The sequence below is a fragment of the Protopterus annectens genome, chromosome 14.part0, assembly GCF_019279795.1.
Source record: "Protopterus annectens isolate FY-2018-M chromosome 14.part0, PAN1.0, whole genome shotgun sequence".
Taxonomy (NCBI): Eukaryota; Metazoa; Chordata; order Ceratodontiformes; family Protopteridae; genus Protopterus; species Protopterus annectens.
Window position 1 is genome coordinate 779,934,997 of NC_056748.1, and position 19,323 is coordinate 779,954,319.

The 19,323-nt window shown below is 35.4% G+C and overlaps 1 protein-coding gene across 1 annotated transcript in view; it reads right to left on the reverse strand.

The window, feature by feature from the left end:
* RGR (retinal G protein coupled receptor) overlaps nucleotides 1-19,323 on the reverse strand; it is a 272,329-nt gene that overhangs the window by 188,949 nt on the left and 64,057 nt on the right. Inside the window, exons 3-4 of the mRNA XM_044056521.1 lie at nucleotides 18,954-19,075; nucleotides 4,209-4,362 (exon numbers count right to left, since the gene is read on the reverse strand). Coding sequence (XP_043912456.1) covers nucleotides 4,209-4,362; nucleotides 18,954-19,075 — 276 coding nt within the window. The remainder of the gene's footprint in view (nucleotides 1-4,208; nucleotides 4,363-18,953; nucleotides 19,076-19,323) is intronic.

The following is a 19,323-nucleotide window of genomic DNA, read 5'->3' on the forward strand; positions in this document are numbered from 1 at the left end:
AAACTGTGCTGCTAACCAGTCATTATCTGATGACTATGCTCCCTGATACCTTTGCTGCCCCCTTTGTCCCAACCTATTTCCTCTTCTGTTATAGAAGACTAATATCAAGAATATGTAATGGTCCACAGCACGATTTGCTAATGACCAGTTGGATCATAAAGTCTAGAACACTTTTTTCTTGACCCTGAATATTCTGTGAGTCTTTCCTGGGTCATCTGTGGTATAGAATTCAGCTCTAAATGCGGAGTGTTTGCTTCATGGCATTCACTTCAGGAAAGCAGTATTCCTAGAAAGATTGCTAAATGATATAAAATAGAAGCAAAATCGGATCTGTTCATCTAACGAATATGTTTCCCTGTGATACTTTGCGTGTTAGAATAATAAAAATAAGAGGTGACAGCATTTGAAATCTACTACACACCAAAAGACTATGCAAATAACAAAAATAAAGCCAAAGTGCCTCCTCTTGGTGATATATTTTTAAATGCACAGTAGGACTCAGCTTTGTTGGTATTTCATTAATGTTGCTGTTTCCTTAAAGTCACAGAATTAAACTCAAGTGTTTAATTTTTCATTGCTTGCTTTAATCGTATATATTTTATCAAAGTAAGCCTCCAAGGCATGAGCGTGACTTTTTAGGATAATCTGTGAGAACTGGCAATTTAAATGACTTACTCAGAATTGCACAATAGACAATTAGAGGCTGAGGGGATCAAACCCATAACTAATGGATGAAGCTCACCAGCAGTTTAAACTTCTTAATCCTTGTGTGATACCACAAAGCAATAACTTTCTTTAGACTGGAGAAGTTACAGACTTTGAGGTAATGGTATCCCTGGCCAGCAGTGACAAGTGTCACCATAAGGGTTAAAATAGGGAAAGCTGTGGGAAGAAAGAACTAGACAAAAGCACAAAACTCTAATGCAGATTGCAATTTCCTGTTAGTAGATAATCACGAGTGAGGGGTTAAGCAGAAGCATTAAAGCCAGAAGAAGAAAGAGACCAGTGTGTCAAACTTGAAAGTAAATGAGGTACTCGGACATGGAAATTCCAAAAGTTAAGGAAAAATTGGGAGGGCTGCAGACATGTATATGAAACACAAGTAAAAGAACATCAAAGGTAAAAAAAAAAAAGTTATGATGAGGAAGACAGATTGATTTGCAGTAGGAGTCAATGCAGAAACAATAGGCAGTTACATCCTGTTCTTGTACATGGTGGTATCAGATGTCTAAATGTTTGAAAGACAGGAGAGATGGAAAGGGAGTGATGCTCTGTATGAGAATATATTAAATGTGAGGTTGGACAGGAGGCAAAATGTGCACCGGTAAGGATGAATTAGAGTGGCAATGGTTCAGAACATATAAGTGCCCTAAGGTGAAACATGGATGGCTGGTGCTGAGTACAGTGTACTGACCTGCAGTCATGGATGGCTGGTGCTGAGTACAGTGTACTGACCTGCAGTCATGTCAAGGTGGGGGGAGGATGAGAAATTGGGGGGGGGGTAAAGGGAATAAGTAGAAATTTGGGGATTGTATTCTGAATCTACCATCAGCAGAGGGGGGAGATACTCAGCTCAGGTTTAGAGAAGGAGTCAGAGATTAATTAAATCTTGGCCTCTGTCAAACTAATGTGGGACAGTACATGAAAGGCTAGAATCCTGGATGTGGAATTCCTGGATGTGGAATAACCAAGGCAGAAAGGGTTATGTGCATGACAGAAGAGTTGCCATTAGCCAACATTACTGTCAGGTTTAGAGTGTGTAGGAAGTGTAAGAAGCAATGGACAAAAATGATGCTGTGCCATTTAAGAGGGCTAGGTTTCCAGAGCACACGGAGGGGATCTAAAGGCAAAACAATGGGGGGGGGTGACTTTTCTTAAGCCACTACATAGCTTAGAGTATTTACTACTGTGGACAAGGGATTGAGGAAAAGACAAGGTCAGAGAAAGGAAAGACCAACATGGCAATGAAAGACTGCAACGTTAATGATTATGGACAAAGCACATGATAAGAAGGTAAACTGGTTAATGATAAAACAGATGAGGACAGTAACGGTATGAGGAAAAACGTGAGTTTACAGAAGGAGTTAAGAAGGTGAACAGAAGCTATGGATGACAGTCATCACAGAACACAGGTAATAAGCACAGGTACTGAGCGTATAATTCATCTACGATTTCATCTAGAAAAGGGAGGACAAGTTGCCAGGCTGGGAGGGTGGCCATCGTGGAAACAGCATTAGACTGACACCAGGATATACAGGGAAGAAATGGAGTGGGAACCTAGTGCACTATGGGAGCAATTCCATACCCCCAGTTAATCTCAATTAAATAATTACTAGGTTTACATTGTATATGCTGCAAAATATTAGCAAATGCAGAGGTGTTTTGTCTTGTAAATAATTTTATGATGGATTAAATACTGTACACTCATTGTTAAAAGATAGTCTCCATCATGCATAACTATCCATCATGCATAACTATCCCAGTATTAGAGTGTTACCAATTAACTTTATTACAAATATGACAGCTCAGTCATATTCTAAAAGGTAACTGTAACGTTTCTTTACATAGTTATGTCTGCTTCTCTGCTGCATTATCTACAAGAAAAACAATTACTCAAAAATGCATCTGTATGCCATAACCACTCGCATTGTATAGCATCTACTGTTCCATGTTACAGTCTTAACTGCATTTTACTTATGTCCATAGTCTCAACTTTATACATTGTTTGTTAGTTTTTATAGACGCAAACTATTTCATGTATTGCATTTCAAAATGGACTATTTCTTCTGTAGATAAATATGATAATCAGAACTTTTAGATAGGGAAAATAATTAGCAGAATGACAATCTGTTAAATCCATTAATCCTGCCAACAGTTTACCAGAAATTTCTATCCTGGAAGAAAATGGTAGTTCCTGTATAAACACCCATGTTATGTGTGCATACATATATGGATCCTTATCAGATTATTGAAGTTTCAAAACTTTGAAATTCATATGGTCGGGAAGTTTTGAAACTTCAAATGTTTTGAATGGAGATCACGGTACAGCACAGAATGGGAAATTTACCCTTTTCTTCAATGTAGTGCGATCTTGGACTTGGTATATTTAATTAACAGGGGTTGTGGGGGGTGCGGGAGGGTTTGCCCCGCTGCAAAAATGTTAAAAACAGATTTTTTAAAATTTATTTATTTATTTATTTTTAATGTTAAAAGTTCTGAAACTTTGATCATATGGTCTCAGCCATATGAATTGTTTCGGAACTTCAGTAATCTAACATAGATCCATATATATTTTGGGGGGTTACCCCATGTATTACTTAGAGGAGTAGTACACCCTTGACATCACCCCTCATACTCTGGGTAACTGAGACAACAATCACCATGTCTCAAAGAGAAAATACTGATTTTTTTTTTTTTACAGGTAAAGGGCCTTTTTTCAAAGATCAGTCCTTCCTTTAGGGGACCACAAGATTAAGACATAGCAATAGTGAGAACTGCCATGCTATTGAGCTGGCTAGCCTTTGTTGTGCAGACTTTCCTGGTAAACAAATGTTCTTTCTCTTGAAATTTATGTAACGTCTATGTATATTGCTTATAAATGAGTGCAGATTACCTACCTAGAAACAGCAAATACACATGGTGTGTGTACATGCAATCTGATTAAAATGTTTCTTCCTGATTCTACTCATGATTTCTGATATATTTCTACATTATTTAGTACTCTTATGAACTTTTTACTCCATTATCCTTCTTCTGAGGCACTCCAGAAAAGGTTCTATAAATAAACAATGAAATTGCGTATTTAAATAAAATGAATAAACAGTTGTAATGGTCCAGGCTAGCAAAGACGAAAAGGAGGAGGCCCTAACTAAAATATGTATAGGCTTGTTAATCTGCTGATGTTTTTGTTATATTAAACTCAGAATGAGCTAAGGAAAGATAAAATGCTATAAATTCAAAGGAAAGGAAATATGTAATAAGCCTAAATGAGACAATCACATTGATCTGTTTTGTTCCATTTTCTCAGTGGCTTTAGTCAAAAGAAACACTACTAGAAATTTCAACAGATACAGGAAGACACCTGCTTTGAATACTCTGATAATAACATAAAAGACATAAATACAGGCTGAGTAGTTCATTCTTCATAGTACCTAAATGTATTGTTTTGACAAAGGAAGGGCATTTAGATATTTAGGAAGATGACTTACTTATCTCCTTTGGCGTAGTCCAGTGTACAACATGTCCTTAGCGGTTCATAATCATATTCTCCCCATCCAAACAGTGGTAACATGGACCAGAAAACGGAGCATCCCCAAATAAATATAATAACTGATATTGCTGAGCCCCACTGCAGTTTTGTTCCTTTAAAAAGAGATCAGAAATGTGGTTTATTAGTAGATGTGACTGTAATTTTACATTATAAGATTGGTGTTGTATTAGTTTGTTCAAGGTATCGCCTTCCCCCGGCCAACATTCTAATTACACAAAAGAAAAGAGGAAGAGATTGATTCACTGGTTCTTAGGGACTCTGTAAGTAATTCACCTTTAATGTCATAGGCCCTGACACGTCTCAGATTTACAAACTGTTATAGAGTCATAGTCTTCAACAGTTAATACAACCCACTAGACCTAATATTCAAACAGGTAATCCACTCCTGATTCTTTTATAACCAGTGTAAAACATAAATGCTTACACAGTGACACCCTGCACATTTCTATAAGTGATTACTGCCCTTGCATCTCATTATAGTTATTTAAGACTAGACATTGTCCTACACAAAAAATTACTAGTAGACCTTTCCACAACATAAGCTATCACACCTTAACAATTACCTTAATAATGTTGACTGGTCTCCTCAGTATTTCCCGTCAGACTCTGATCTTTAATCTTTCATACTTTATCAGTAGCCCTTTGACCAGTGAGGAAACCTCTTTCCCTCATACTTTGAGAAGGTTCACAGCTCAGACAGGCCTTTGGCAGATGATGTTAACAAAAGTTACACAGAGAGGCAGTATTTGGGTTACCTGGAAACAGAATCCCACTAACAACTAGCTTTGTAAAATATCCTAGAACCCAGAGAATCACCTAGGATACCCATTAATAGTACTAAGTCATGTATGTTTAAGACAAAATCAACTAGCCATCACAGCAAAACTAAAGTTCTTTTGAAAGGAAATCCAACATCTAACAGACTACATTACTGATTCATCATCCAGCTCTGCACACAAGCTGCTCAAGGGCAATATTAAGTTTACTAAAGACTACATGAACTACCTTATGTCCACTATAAAAACATTACTGAACTACCTTATGTCCACTATAAAAACATTACTGAACTACCTTATGTCCACTATAAAAACATTACTGAACTACCTTATGTCCACTATAAAAACATTACTGATATGTTTCTTTCGCCATCTTATAACTCCTAAACTGTTGGGAAGAATACCAACACAAAATTATTTCTTTTAGCTTCAAGTGCTACTACATTTCATGGTTTTCATATCTTTTAGACAAACTAAACCCTTCTATTAAAACTAAATTCTGCATGCTGTGTCCCACATTCCTTAGGCTAGCAGATGGGAACATTTCCATACTGCTCGCACACACATTCACTTTGTATCTCACCTCTGGCTTAGTCCCATCAGTGTTTCAAACATCCCATCATCTGCATACATCTATTTAAAATATTCCCTTGCCTACCACAGCAACCAAGGACTATAGCTTATTTCATATCTGTACCCACTCACAAACAAGTTTGCAAACATATACATAACTATGACTTCTCTATGACAAGCAAAGTGGCTTTAGAAAGTCATTAAGCATTACAATAGCATTTTTTAATGTTACTGACAACATCTATAACAATGCCAACGGAGAGAATATCCCTTCTGGTGTATTTATTGATATTACTAGGGTTTTTGAGACTGCTAACCGTAGCCTTGTACTTTAGAAACTCATCAAACTAAATTTTGGGGATAAGCCAATACTATGGTTCTAAAACTACCTAAAGGACAAACATTCACATGTATGGCAATAACACATTCTCCAAAAAATGGAAATCGCATTGCTGCTATCTCATAAGGCTGAGTGTTAAACCCAGAAACTTCTGCATTCTTTGCTGTTATCAGTACCACTGGACCAACAAGGACTATCTGGACAGTGATGTACCTGGTTTTTCCCAACACCAGTTTTTCTGTTTAACTAAGAAGAAACCACCATCACTGTGATTTTTTGAAAAAAAAAAAACAGGAATTCAGAGCAGAACTGTGAATCTATTATTGTATTAACCACTTTGCATGAAAGGAATTCATTAACCTTTATCTAGGAATTTAACCCAGGACTGCTCTGTTTTTTTTTGTGAGGCAAACAAAATATCTAACTGTCCAAAGACTCATTGTTGGCCAATTACAGTGATAGCCACATGGAATACCTCTGACTGAATTAAATCTGCCTGTCTCCTGATCTTTAAATTGGTAGTCATGCAACATTTTTTTCATAATATGCAAAAGGAAATACTGTAAGTCTGCTTAAAGTAGAAAATTATTATTTTATGTGTTTTAAATGTCAGAGAGAAGAAAGAACATCAACAATATAAAATATTTAATTTTAAGTTTAAGAAAAAGTAATAAAAAGTTAAAATGTGGACTGTATTTTGCACTTACTTAAAAGTAAAAGAACTTTACACAGCACAAAGTGCACCCCTCAAAAAAGTAGTGTATTCCTAAATCAACACCCTAGAGATGAAATTATTATTCAAAGTGAAAAGAAAATGTGAAAAATTGAAAATATAAAATAAAACATTGGACACCAAAAAATGGATCATTACAACACACCACATTTGTTAAACATTATTAAAATGTTGCAACCCAGTACAACAGTCAGTTAACACTGGCAGAGTATGTTGCATTCAATACACTATAAAACATATAATAATTGTATAAAAAGTATTAAATTTAACATTCAAACTACAAAAATGCCCATTGTATAAGTGCATTAAGGCATTTGTGAGTATGCCTATTTTTACTTGCCCTTCCAGCTCATGCTCCCAAAGCCTGTAGGTGTGTGGAGGTCCCTACTGAAACCAAATATCAACATGCGGAGAAGAAGACCGAAAATGTAGAAGAGCTAATCCTCAACTTATATACTAACATTGAGATGGCCATACCTCAGAGAAAAGGGGATATTCCACAAAATGGCCACCTCAGTCTTAATATATGTAAGTTTGTTTTTTCAGCCATTCAGTCTCTGGGTTATGGGACATGATCTAGAAGGTGCAGACATTTTAAGTGGTTAGTGATGTGAGGTAGTTGAGGTAACATGCAGATCCCCCTGTGCCTTATTGCATAGATATATTTGTCCAAAGACTCCTTTATAAAATCACGCACCAGAAATGTTGCCATTGCAAGCAATTTTATTAAAACACACCAATTTACTCCATTAACATGAATACAGAAGTATATCAAGGTTAAAATCAATTAAAAGAACAACATTTATATTGGCAAGATGGAAATGCTCACCTTCCATCCCCATACAAACAGTGTTAAATCCCACTTTGAACACACCACCACAAATTTCCAAAGTGGCGTACTACCGATCACTTCTGGATGGCCAAAATATTAGGAAAGGGGGGGGGGGAAGGGTTCAAGATGAACCCCTCTTACTCCTCATCACTACTAAGTACTATAATCCCATCCAATAATCCATACTAAACCCAATACGTATTTATATATATTTGTGCATGTGTGTATTTCTCTCACTATCTCTCTACATATAGATAAATAGCTTTCTGTATATATGTGCATGTGCATTGTATATACGTTTTTATATGTAAACAAACATATATATATCTTTATATACATATATAGTTATATACCTGTAATATGTGTATATATTTGGAAAACTACTTTTCAAAAATGCATTTACAAAGAAAGTTTAGCAAACGCCTTTCTCTATATAGCAAAGCTCTCCACAATAGTCTCATACTTGATATTAGCATCTTCGTCAGGGCACCTCAAAATACTGGGAATACCCCGCTGAGTTCCATTTATCCTCCTGTCTCACTAACAATAACAGGAAGATGGACTGGAGCCCCTATATTCAGCAAAACTGTTAAAAACTATATTCAAAATATTCATGCTACTTGTTTTATACCAAGTGGTAATTTATCCCATGCATCAATCACACTGTTAGTAGCCCTGCATTTCTTTTTGGTTCTTCTGATTACGACATATAATTTTATTGACTTGAGCCAGATTTTTTTGAAAGGGTTTAAACTGTGGCTATGCTGAAAGAAATCGGCCAAGAGGTCACAAACAAAAGGAAGAATAAGATATTTGCACCTTTACTGGGTGATGACTCTTTTACCAAGAATGTTGGCTACAAAAACAAATCTAGTGACAACACTACTGATGACTCAGCCATTTACACTTGTACTACAGCTACTGAATATACAGCTGACAGTAAACGTGTCACGGATATAGCAATTGACTGGAAGTGTACTGACTATCTAATATGGAGCTGAGAGTAAATGTGTCGCAGATACAGCAATTAATAACTGGAAGTGTATTCAATGTGGTGATAGTTGCAAGAAAGTATTAGGTGACAAACCCCAATTTATTTACAAAAGGCATCTCAACATTAAAGAAAAGTTGGAGCTAGGGAACAAAGGTGGACAAGGATTTACAACCACTTGAGACACAAGATAATCTGTGAGATGCTCCCAATGTAAATATATCTTTGAAGGTGCTGAAATAAAATTGAAAACTATTACTAATACATTTAAATTGTACAAAGCAGACAATTGTGATACGTGGGGTAGTTTATCTATTTATCATTCTGTGATTTCTGCCATGGTTGTTATGTTGGCAAAACTGAACAGGCATTGAAAAAAAAAGAATTTATAAACACATTTATGACATTAATAATGAAAATTTTAACATCCTTTTTAAGCACAAATTAACTTGCAGTGGTAACAAGCATTTTTTTTTTTTTTTACCATTTTAGAAAAAGTCCCTGTAAACTGAAATGGTGGTCCCTGGGAACATAAGCTTGAGTACAGGGAACTTTTATGACAGATTAGACTAAATGCCAGTTCTTCACCTGGATTAAATGATGCTATATCTGTAAGTAGTGTATTGAAGCTAAGGGCCACTAAGTTATAAATAATATTTTATTATACTTATCATTTTTTATTATACATTATTATTATTATTATTATTATTATTATTACATTTTCTGAAATACTTAATTTAAATAATGTAGTTGGTTGTTTTAGAGGAACAGGATCCACATTAGCTTTTTACATTTTAGGAATGATTTATGAACTGTGGAGTTAATGATTATGATCACATGATTGTTTTTAAATTAAGGTATTAATATTTAAATGGCTTTACTAAAATTTACTGTGAATTTTTCATTTTAAATTACCCCTTTCATTCATCCCATGTGGAACTGTGTTTCCACCCAAATCTCTGTCAGTGCAAGTAGATTGGTAAATTAATATCAAACCATTTCACAGCTAAATATTTTATTTTATTACAAACTGTGGAAAAATAATGATACACAATGATCTTTCTGAAGATTTGTCTCTCTCCCTTTTCTTTCTGCTACGTATCTAAACACTTATGAAGGAAGGAAGTCTTTGTTCAGTGATTACCAATCTTGCATGTTTGTAAAGTGTACCCCATTGTTTTACTGCACTTCTGTAAGAAACCAATATATTTACCCATGGCATTGTCCATATTGATCCGGTGTCATTGTTTATCTACTTATTATCACTTACTACACTATTAGTTGGAGACTTATACCACCATTTTCCACATTTTCATGGACTTATTTAAGAAACAGGTAGAACATGATTAACTACATAAGGTAGGAATTTTCAGGAAATCATTGAAGCCTAGCAGAAATTAAAAAAAAAAAAACATGGTTGGTGAGTGGAGTATATTGCCACCTTTGTTTCATAGCAGCTAAGCAAGTTCATACATTATAGTACCATTTCACATAATAAACTTGTGGTGATCACTACATAAACCCAACTGTACAGATCATGGCTAGTTCTGACATTATATTTCGAAACAATAAGCAACATTTCATTAGTGTTTTGCACTGCACTAGCTTTCACTTTTTTCTGGTAGCCCACAAATGTCTATCACTTACTCTGTCACATAGCAACAGAAAATAAGCCTAATGAAAAGTTATCTAACTGTAGTTAATGATGTGTAAGAACCTGAAAAACATCCCTGTCTTGCACTATAATTATGTCTACATCTTTTATAATTTTTGTATGACAATTGATCTGCAATGCCATATCAATGCCTGTGGTAAAAAGGAGTCAAACTGCAGTTTTTAAAGTATTTTTACTATTTCTTCATCTTTTATGTTATCTGTGTAATCATTTATTCACTATAAATTACTATTGTTTAATTTCCAGAGCTTTCCTCCTCTGGACATTTTCTCCTCACTATAATTAATTATTGTTTACTGTCTGGAGTTTTTCTCATTCCCTCAGCTGAAAGGGGTCTTGTATGGCCCAGTCAGACTATCCTGGTTAAGAAATGGACTACATAAATAAATACATAAATACATTTTAGGCAAAGTTCCAGTGATAAATTGCTTTCAAAAAATGGTGTATCATGTTATCCTTCAAATGACACAAGGGAACAGTTCAAAAGTTTTTAAAGGGGATGAGGGCATTCAGTGACTGCAATTTAAATGTACATTCAAAAGAATATCAGAAACTAGTCTACCATATCTTCATATGATAGTGATGGTATGACTTACATGATTATCATGTTAACCATTTTATATTTATTTTTACGTATGGACAGTACCTTTGTAGGCAAGCAATACATGGTGATGGAAGTACAAAGATCACTGAAGATCTTGCCTTTCTACTTATGGTCCTGATGAAAACTATTTACAAGAGTGTCAGTAGAACAGAGAGACATCACTTGTCACAAGCATCTTCTTTTTCAGCCCTGATCAAGACTTTGGATCTTACCCATTGGTGTTTTTGAATAAGGGGGTCTGTGTTTGTTGAAGAATTGATATCCGGATTTTTTTTTAACTAGCTGATGTCTTAAAACTTTAGGATCTACAATTTCCAAGCATTGCTTTTGTTTAAAAAGCCAGTCAGTAAAACTTGTTTCTCATAAAGCTCCTGTGGACTGGACTTGCTAACTGGTTTATCTATTGACCAAGACAACAACACAGAATCAGAGGGACAATGTGTGTAGGAAATGTGCTTGAGCATTTCTTCACTAGGGACTACTGAATAATCAGAACTTGACTGTTATTTATTATTTAGGAATTGATAACTTTTTAAAAAGGTAAAGAACTTGGGCAGAAGGAGTTACAGATGCTGTACACACAGTCAGAAAGGGGTTTGTGTGTGCATGGACTGAAGCATTAACAACTAGTAGACTGTTAAGTTTATGTAAATATAGTGTTTTTATTTTTGTTTTAATTGTTCTTAGGTTTTGATGATGTGATTGTGGTAATCATGTGATTTGTGACTGATACATGTGATGCTATATAAATTAAGTTGTGTAGAAATGTACTTTGGTTTGAAGAAGTCTCTGTATGTAATTTTATGAGACGAAAGTGCTCACCGAAGCTATTTATTAAATTTGCTGGTTTTCCTGTTAGTCTGAACTTTTTTTGGATATAAAATATTCAAAGTCTATTGGCGTTAAAATGACACATAGGCATGTGCAAGTACACACAAGCAGTTGCACGCACACACACACACACACACACACACACACACACACACACACACACACACATATATGTGTATATATAAACGGGTTCACTACGAAATTTCAAAATCCCAAAATCTCGAGTTTCAGAATATCGAGTTCAGAATCTCATGATCTTGGAATCTCAAAATTGTGAACCCTCCCAAAAACACCACCCAACACACTAAAACATGTGTATGCAGGGGGGGGCAAGCCCCCCCTGCACCCCATCATGTGGGGGGCTGAGCCCCACACACCTCCCACAACTTAAAAATACCAACTCCGAGATCGCACTACAGCGAGGACAAGGGAAATCTCTTGGTCTGCACTGTATGCCAATCTCCATTTAGGATTTCAAAGTTTTGAAACTTCGAACATATTATCTTTGATCCTATGAAATTCGAAGTTTCGAGCTTCCAAATTCTGAACAGAACCCATATAAACATATACACACATTCCATGAATTTCATTATTGGCTTTATTTCAGAATGAGGGACACTCTGTCTCTCTTTCAAATACACACCCAGACACATGCACGCACTGCAAATGCTAGTATTGACTTGCCAAACAAAACTAATGACATTACCAGGGTCCAAGGTAGCAGGTCTCTAGGACATCCATACTATGATCAGTAAAAACATTAGTAGGTCTTGCGCAAGTCAGCAGTTATTAGGGATGTCAGCCCACACAATGTCTTATAACAGGTCAGAAGGTCTCAATGGTGTCTGTAATCCACACAGCAAATGTTGTTACTGGCCTTTAAGAAAAGACCAAATTTATTTTAGTTTTTTTATCTATTTAACATTTGTTTAACAAATGAAAATACCCAGACTATATTTAAAAGACACACTCAGCAAATATTGGTGTTGGTTCTTATACTGCAAATGAAAAGAATGTTCTTTTCTACTATTCTGTTTTAGCTCCAAAAGTCTCTCACTGGGTCAAATGCTCTACAGTTGAGCCAGTGAAATAGAAGAAACCAGAGCAAAACAGAGTAGACCAGTTTGTATCTGAGTGGTAGTGAAGTCAGGTAATGGAGATGGGATAGTTTTGTTTACCTTTATTTATTTAGTTACTTTTCAAACATTTATGGGCCCTCCCTGAAAGCACCAGGAGCTAGGTAGCTGCCCAGGTTGCCTTTGCTAGATCCTGCCAGGCCTTAGCTTCACTTCAACTTTTACCAACTCTAAGTATCCCTGTAGTGCACTACTGAGACTTTGTTCAGGTTCCAATTATCAAAGGTTTGTTAATGTTATCTGTGTATGTTACTGAAGAGGGACTACACTGGGATGAAGCCTGAATGTACGGACGTGCTGCAGTGGGAAGCCAGTAGAGTATAGGAGCCAGAGCGCTACCCTGTGTCGCAGGTTTAGCAAATTGAAAAAAAAATCATAGTCATGTGTTTTTCTTTATATCTGATTAGCTCTGAGTTATCCTCTACATCTGGTCAATAGTGAGTGTGTGTGTGTGTGTGTGTGTGTGTGTGTGTGTGTGTGTGTGTGTGTGTGTGTGTGTGTGTGTGTGTGTGTGTGTGTGCATGCATAAGCCTATCATTCTTTCTGGTTTACTGGTTTTTACTTCTTAAGTACTTAAAATATAAAATAAGCCAAAGTGTTATGATTCATATTCAAGTTTATTGGTTACTGTACAGTGTCTGATTCTTTCATTCCTTTTTCACATTTCCTTTTATATCTACTGTACATGTAAATTGTGATCAATGGCAAATCACAGCTATAAAGTGATTTTTAAGGCAACTTGCATCTAAACCATAGTATGCAAATTAATTTTAAGGAAACAAGTTTTCCCAGCTCAAGGACATTAAATGATCCAACTTCAAGCAAATAAATGAAATTAAAAGAATACAAATAAGTAAGCAAATAAGATAAAATCTTGACAGGCAGTAATTTAAAAACATACCAGTGACAGGAATTACTCCAATGTTTAAGGCATAGGCAGACTTTGCAAGATAAGAGTCTGAAATATCATTTAAAATGGAAATGAACTCCTAACTATGTTGATTCGGGTTTATGTCAATTATTCGAATGCTTAAAATGTCGAACGTTATATGGTCGAGACCATATGTTCGACATTTCAACAATTTCAAGTGTTCGAAGACTGACTTTTAATGGTGCCGTACAGTGCAGAATGGGAGAATTTCTCTTTTCTGCACTGAAGTGCGGTCTCGGAGTTGGTATATTTAAGTGGAGGGGTGGGGGGACGTACTATTAGTGTATGTTTTTTTTTTTTTTTTTATTAGCTATTTGAACTTCCAAATATCGAATATATGGTCTCGACCATATAATGTTCGACATTTTGGAATTTCAAATAATTGACATAGACCTGTTGATTCATGGTTTCTCTTGATGCTGGTATGGAATTGCAGATATTTCTTTCAGTTTGCTTTGATTCAGAAAGAATGATCTGCTCTGTACTTCTGAAGTTGATTTCTTATATTTTTTAAATGACACAGCTATTGAGCTGTACTATGATTTACTCTCAGCCAGACTAAAATAGCCCTACTCCCGCCATGTTTGAAACTATCTTCTCTTTAGCATATCTCTCAACCTCTAGTAGCAAGAAATCTAGATGAAACCATATACAATGGGGGACAAAAGCCCAAAATAGGGACAATTTTTAAATATTGCCCTTACAAACTTCAAAAGCTGATAGAATAACATATTTTGCATTAGCATGAATTTTCTGAAGAATATGAGGTCTGAAACTCAAACTTCTATCATTATTTTTTTAGTTCAATCCTCAATTATTTGCCAAAAAAGACATTTTATGAGGAACAGAACAAACATACACAGCAGAAATCTGGACATTCAGTGAAAATCTGGACAGTTGAGAGGTATGCCTTTAGTATGAGCAAATTCTTATAGTCATTAAAGGCTACTCTTTATGTAGATACCGATGTCTGTATTAATAGTATACTGATTTGTATTTGTATATGTTTGTATATGTCTGTAGCTATATGCTTGTATGTAGGTATGTACACATTTATTTATCTGATTGTCATTGCTGAGACATCTACCAGCATTAACAGAGCACCAAACTGAAAATGGGGATTACTTAAGGCAAACAGTGAAATCATGGAAAAAGTAGGGGTTAACCCTCACTTTATCCAAAAGTGTGGGAAAAGTTTTAAAAACTTTTTTCAGGGTAAATGAAATAAACCCAGAGAAAAGATGTGTAAGCATGGGATGATTAAATGCTATAACTGTAGTTTGTGCAGTTATTTATACACAGAAAGTAATGATATAAGTATAGGAAATTTTGTAGTGAAGATACCTGGATTATTTAACTGCAAATCTAAGAATGTAGTGTATTTAACTGTGTGTTGTGACTGCAAATCTTTTTATGTGGGCAGAACAACTCGTGAATTATACAAAAGAATTTATGAGCATAAATATGCAGTACAAACTGGAGATGAGAGAAATGTCTTAAGCAAACATTATAAAAATAAGAAATGTAGAGTTGATTTTAGGGTGTTGGTACTGGAATCATTGGAAAGTATGCACTGCTTAGTTGATATAGAAGAAGAGTTAGTGTGGCTAGAATACTGCTGGCAGGTTAAATTAAATGCTTGTTTCCCCCAGGCTTTAAGAATAGGGAGGGGTTTATTATGTATTTAAAAAGGAAGGGACTGAAGCATTAACAACTAGTAGACTGTTAAGCTTATGTAAATATAGTTTTTTATTTTTTATTTTTGGAGCATTTCTCCCTGGGCCTCCGCTGTAAACAGGCTCAGTGGAACCTAGTTGGACTTTCCCGGTCAACAAATGATAAATAAAAAAAAATTAAAAATTTTTGTTTTAATCGTTCTTAGGTTTTGACCATGTGATTGTGGTAATCATGTGATTTGTGACTGGTGCATGTGATGCTGTATAATTGAAGTTGTCTAGAAATGTACTTTGGTCTGAAGAAGTCTCTGTATGTAATTTTATGAGACGAAAGCACTCACCGAAGCTATTTATAAAAGTTGCTGGTTTTCCTTTTAGTCTGAGCTTTTTTTGGATATATCTTCTATATACTGCTTTTGGCTGCTGTCTGATGGACTTCCAATATTTTATATTACTATTATTTTATTATTTAGAAAAATATCTTTTTGCCTTGTCCTTTTATTTAATTTGTTTTTAAAGTATTTTCCAGAAGCACTGTTTGATTAAGTGACTTGCTCGGACTCACACAGTAGGCAAATGGAAGTAGAAAGACTCAAACCCTGCCCTGTATTTGGCACCACCAGAAGTGGTACATTAAGAGTTGAAAGCCTTAATCATCAGAGCCAACTGTCAGACATTGACTCACTTCTTCATTTTCTGGGAAATCACTGAGGTTTACAGTCAGTAATGCCAGTCATTACAGTTTCATAGTTCTTATTGTATAGAAAACGCATATCTATGCAACACCTTTTGTTCTATTAACTTTGCAAGTGAATTTGAAGTATCCTGTCCTTAAGGCTCTGAGATGATAATAAACTGCTCCCTGTAGTCACAAATACAGGATTTGAATCTTTCCACCTTTATTTGCCTTCCTTGGTAACTTTGAACAACTCGCTTAATCTGATGGTGCTCTCTGGTCAACCCTAAAAAGGGACACTTTGTCCAGTCAATTTACTCTTTAAACAAATGGGGTAAAATAAGATAAGACAAAATATTTTCTAAGTCAGGCCACCTCACAATACATGTGAGCGTAAACTAAAATTAGTTCATCTCCAAGGCTACTGCTTGTTGTAAATATTTAATCTCCCAAGTCCCTGCTCGCACTTATCAAGGGTACAAGAACTTGTCAGAGATTTATGCATGGCTAGGCTTAAAAAGGCCCTTGTGGTCATTACACTATTAAACACTTATGAACCTGTGAACATAAGAGCGAAGTAGTATATTCCAAATGAAAGAATTTGCAAAGCAACAATGTTTCAGCTGTTGTCTATTTATAAAGTGTCAAACTGTTGTTCATCCAGGATATGACAGTGTTTCTAGTAATAACATGTTACTACAGTAGCAAAATTCCCACTAAACCAATTTACTATCATGATTAATGCCATGCAGCACCAGAAATGTCAAAAAAAAACCAGGATCAAGACAGGAAAAATATTTTGCCCATCAACAACCTTGCATAGAATATCACTGTAAATATAGTGAAGGACTTACTGTCTACTTGGCAGCTGTCTCATATATCATCATTTTATTGACCACACACCTTTAACCACAACTGCTGCAGTCTAGCATGAATATGCATTTTCTGTACAATAACAACTATGAAAGTGTAACGACTGGCATAATTTTTAGTGGAAGATAATGTTTAGCACTAGTAAATAACTGTTATTGTATGTTCTGATAACAATGGGAAAAAAAAGTTTATTTACTGTAGTAATTTTATGTATAACTGCCACGTGATCTCTTTGTTGGGATGTATAGTTCTGTGTTGTTATTGTATGCATTTTTTGAAATTTCTACATTCAAGAGTTAAAAAAATGCGGAATTTTAAAAATATGCAGATCATAGAGGGTATGCAACAAAATTTCAAGCAGCCCTTGTTATAGACTGGCTTGATGATGGTATAACAGTTTAAGAATACATACTTGGACTTAGTAATAGTAGTTTACTGTAGTTGTAGCTGATTTTTGTCCTTAAGGCTAAAAGCATATAATTCTTGCATTCAATCCCACCTTGGTTTGAAGACATCAACTCAGGTAAAAAGTCTAAAAGCCCAATAAGGATGAAGTACAGCAAGACGTCAAGACATACGCTGACTATTAGGAGGCTACAGAACATAAAAGGTTAAAAATACAATATTTCCTGCTGATCTATATCAGGTAGCATCTCACCAGATTGTTACTGTATGAAAAAGTGCTCATCTATTGTCATTAACAAACTAGATTATTATTTATTTTATTTTCTAACCACACAGGCCCACTTGACACACAGTCCCTTTTCAGGGCCAACACGGAAGCAATGATGTCAGACAGTAGGGCTAAGCTTATCAAACCCTGTACCACAGGAACTACAGCTCGCAACCTTAACCTCTGTACCAACTGCCAGGTAAAAGGCCTAGATTTCAACTCATAAATGGTCTCCACCCTTTATGGAGAGAAGGCAAGCAGACATCAACATAGGATTATTATACCACTATTTCTGAGTCTCCGAGTGGGCTAGATCAGCAGGAAATATTGTTTTTGTAAAATCTTTTTTTAGATCTGTAGCCTCCTAACAGTCCTTGTCAGGACCATCCATTTGATATCTTTGTTTGTCCCTTTCCTTACCTTAGCAAGGAGGAAAGGGATTGATAAGCATAACCCACACCCTCAGGTGGTCAGCAGAATAAAGCTAAAAGCTTAAAATGTAAATACCAGCCACATTCTAGGCTTTTCTATAAGGTTATATATTTTAAGATAAGACAGGTTCCATGGAAACAAATAGTCCATTAAATGTCTACTTTTTTATTTGTAACTGTGTTAATAAAACTGCATATTTGCATATATGGTTTAAAGACTGCTAAATTATATACTAGCTGTCAAGATATACTGTAAATTAACAGACTGCAAATGAACAGATCACTGTTTAATTCCAACGGCCCCTTACTATAGGATGTAAATCAGGTCTATAAGCCTTTGTAAAGATTGTTATTTTCAAAAACAATAATATTGTGTTTGGACAAAAACATTTCTAACAAGGACAGAATCTTCATATGCATGCCCAATTGCATTCATTGCAATATTAGGGAGTCTACAACAAGTATTTTGAGAACTGTATCTTGCAATGTATAATGTGAGTTAGTACAGAGAATTAGGAAGTCGATTGCCGCCAGCATAAGCTAGGAGTAAGTCTCTGCATCAAACTTTGTAATGTGAAAGAGGTAATATTTATAAAAAATACCAGTCTCACACAGATAACCGATCACATCATGGAAAACTCTTAGACTTTGTTCTTGAAGTCTAGCTGATATGATTTGGTGCTCTTGGTATAAAAACCTATTTCTGTGTGGAAGGACAACCATCTGCTATATTTTGATCAGCTGTGGTGACTGTCTGCAGTAAATGACAAAATTCACTGACACAGCTCACAATCTTACCAGCATTTTTTCTAGTAATATATTATGTAATCAAAACCTAAAGAGTGGCAAAATTAGAAGCTTTAAAGAAATGTAATTGTATATTTAAAGTTAGGTCTAACTTGATAAAGAGTGTCGAACTGCTTGATACTTACGACTACAGTATTGATGATACCGGTCCCAAGCAATGGCTGCACACGAGTTGATGCCAGAAAGTGCAGCTACAAAACCTTGAAATCCATGCATCTGACAACCTTCAGATCCATATGGCCAATACCTAAATACAAACACTGCAAGTTATATATTCTTGAAATACTGTAATAGCTTAACCAGTTTAAATAAACATAAAGTTGTCAAAAAGCGGCTACAAGACCTTCCAATAATGTTTTGATTTCCCAAAAGTTTAATAAAAATGGAGGGTTTTTTTTGTCATTTTTTTAAATATGTTAATTTAAATTACACTAACTGCAATGTGGTCTGCAATCTTGGAAATGTGTAATGCTACACAGTGTCTCCATATCATAC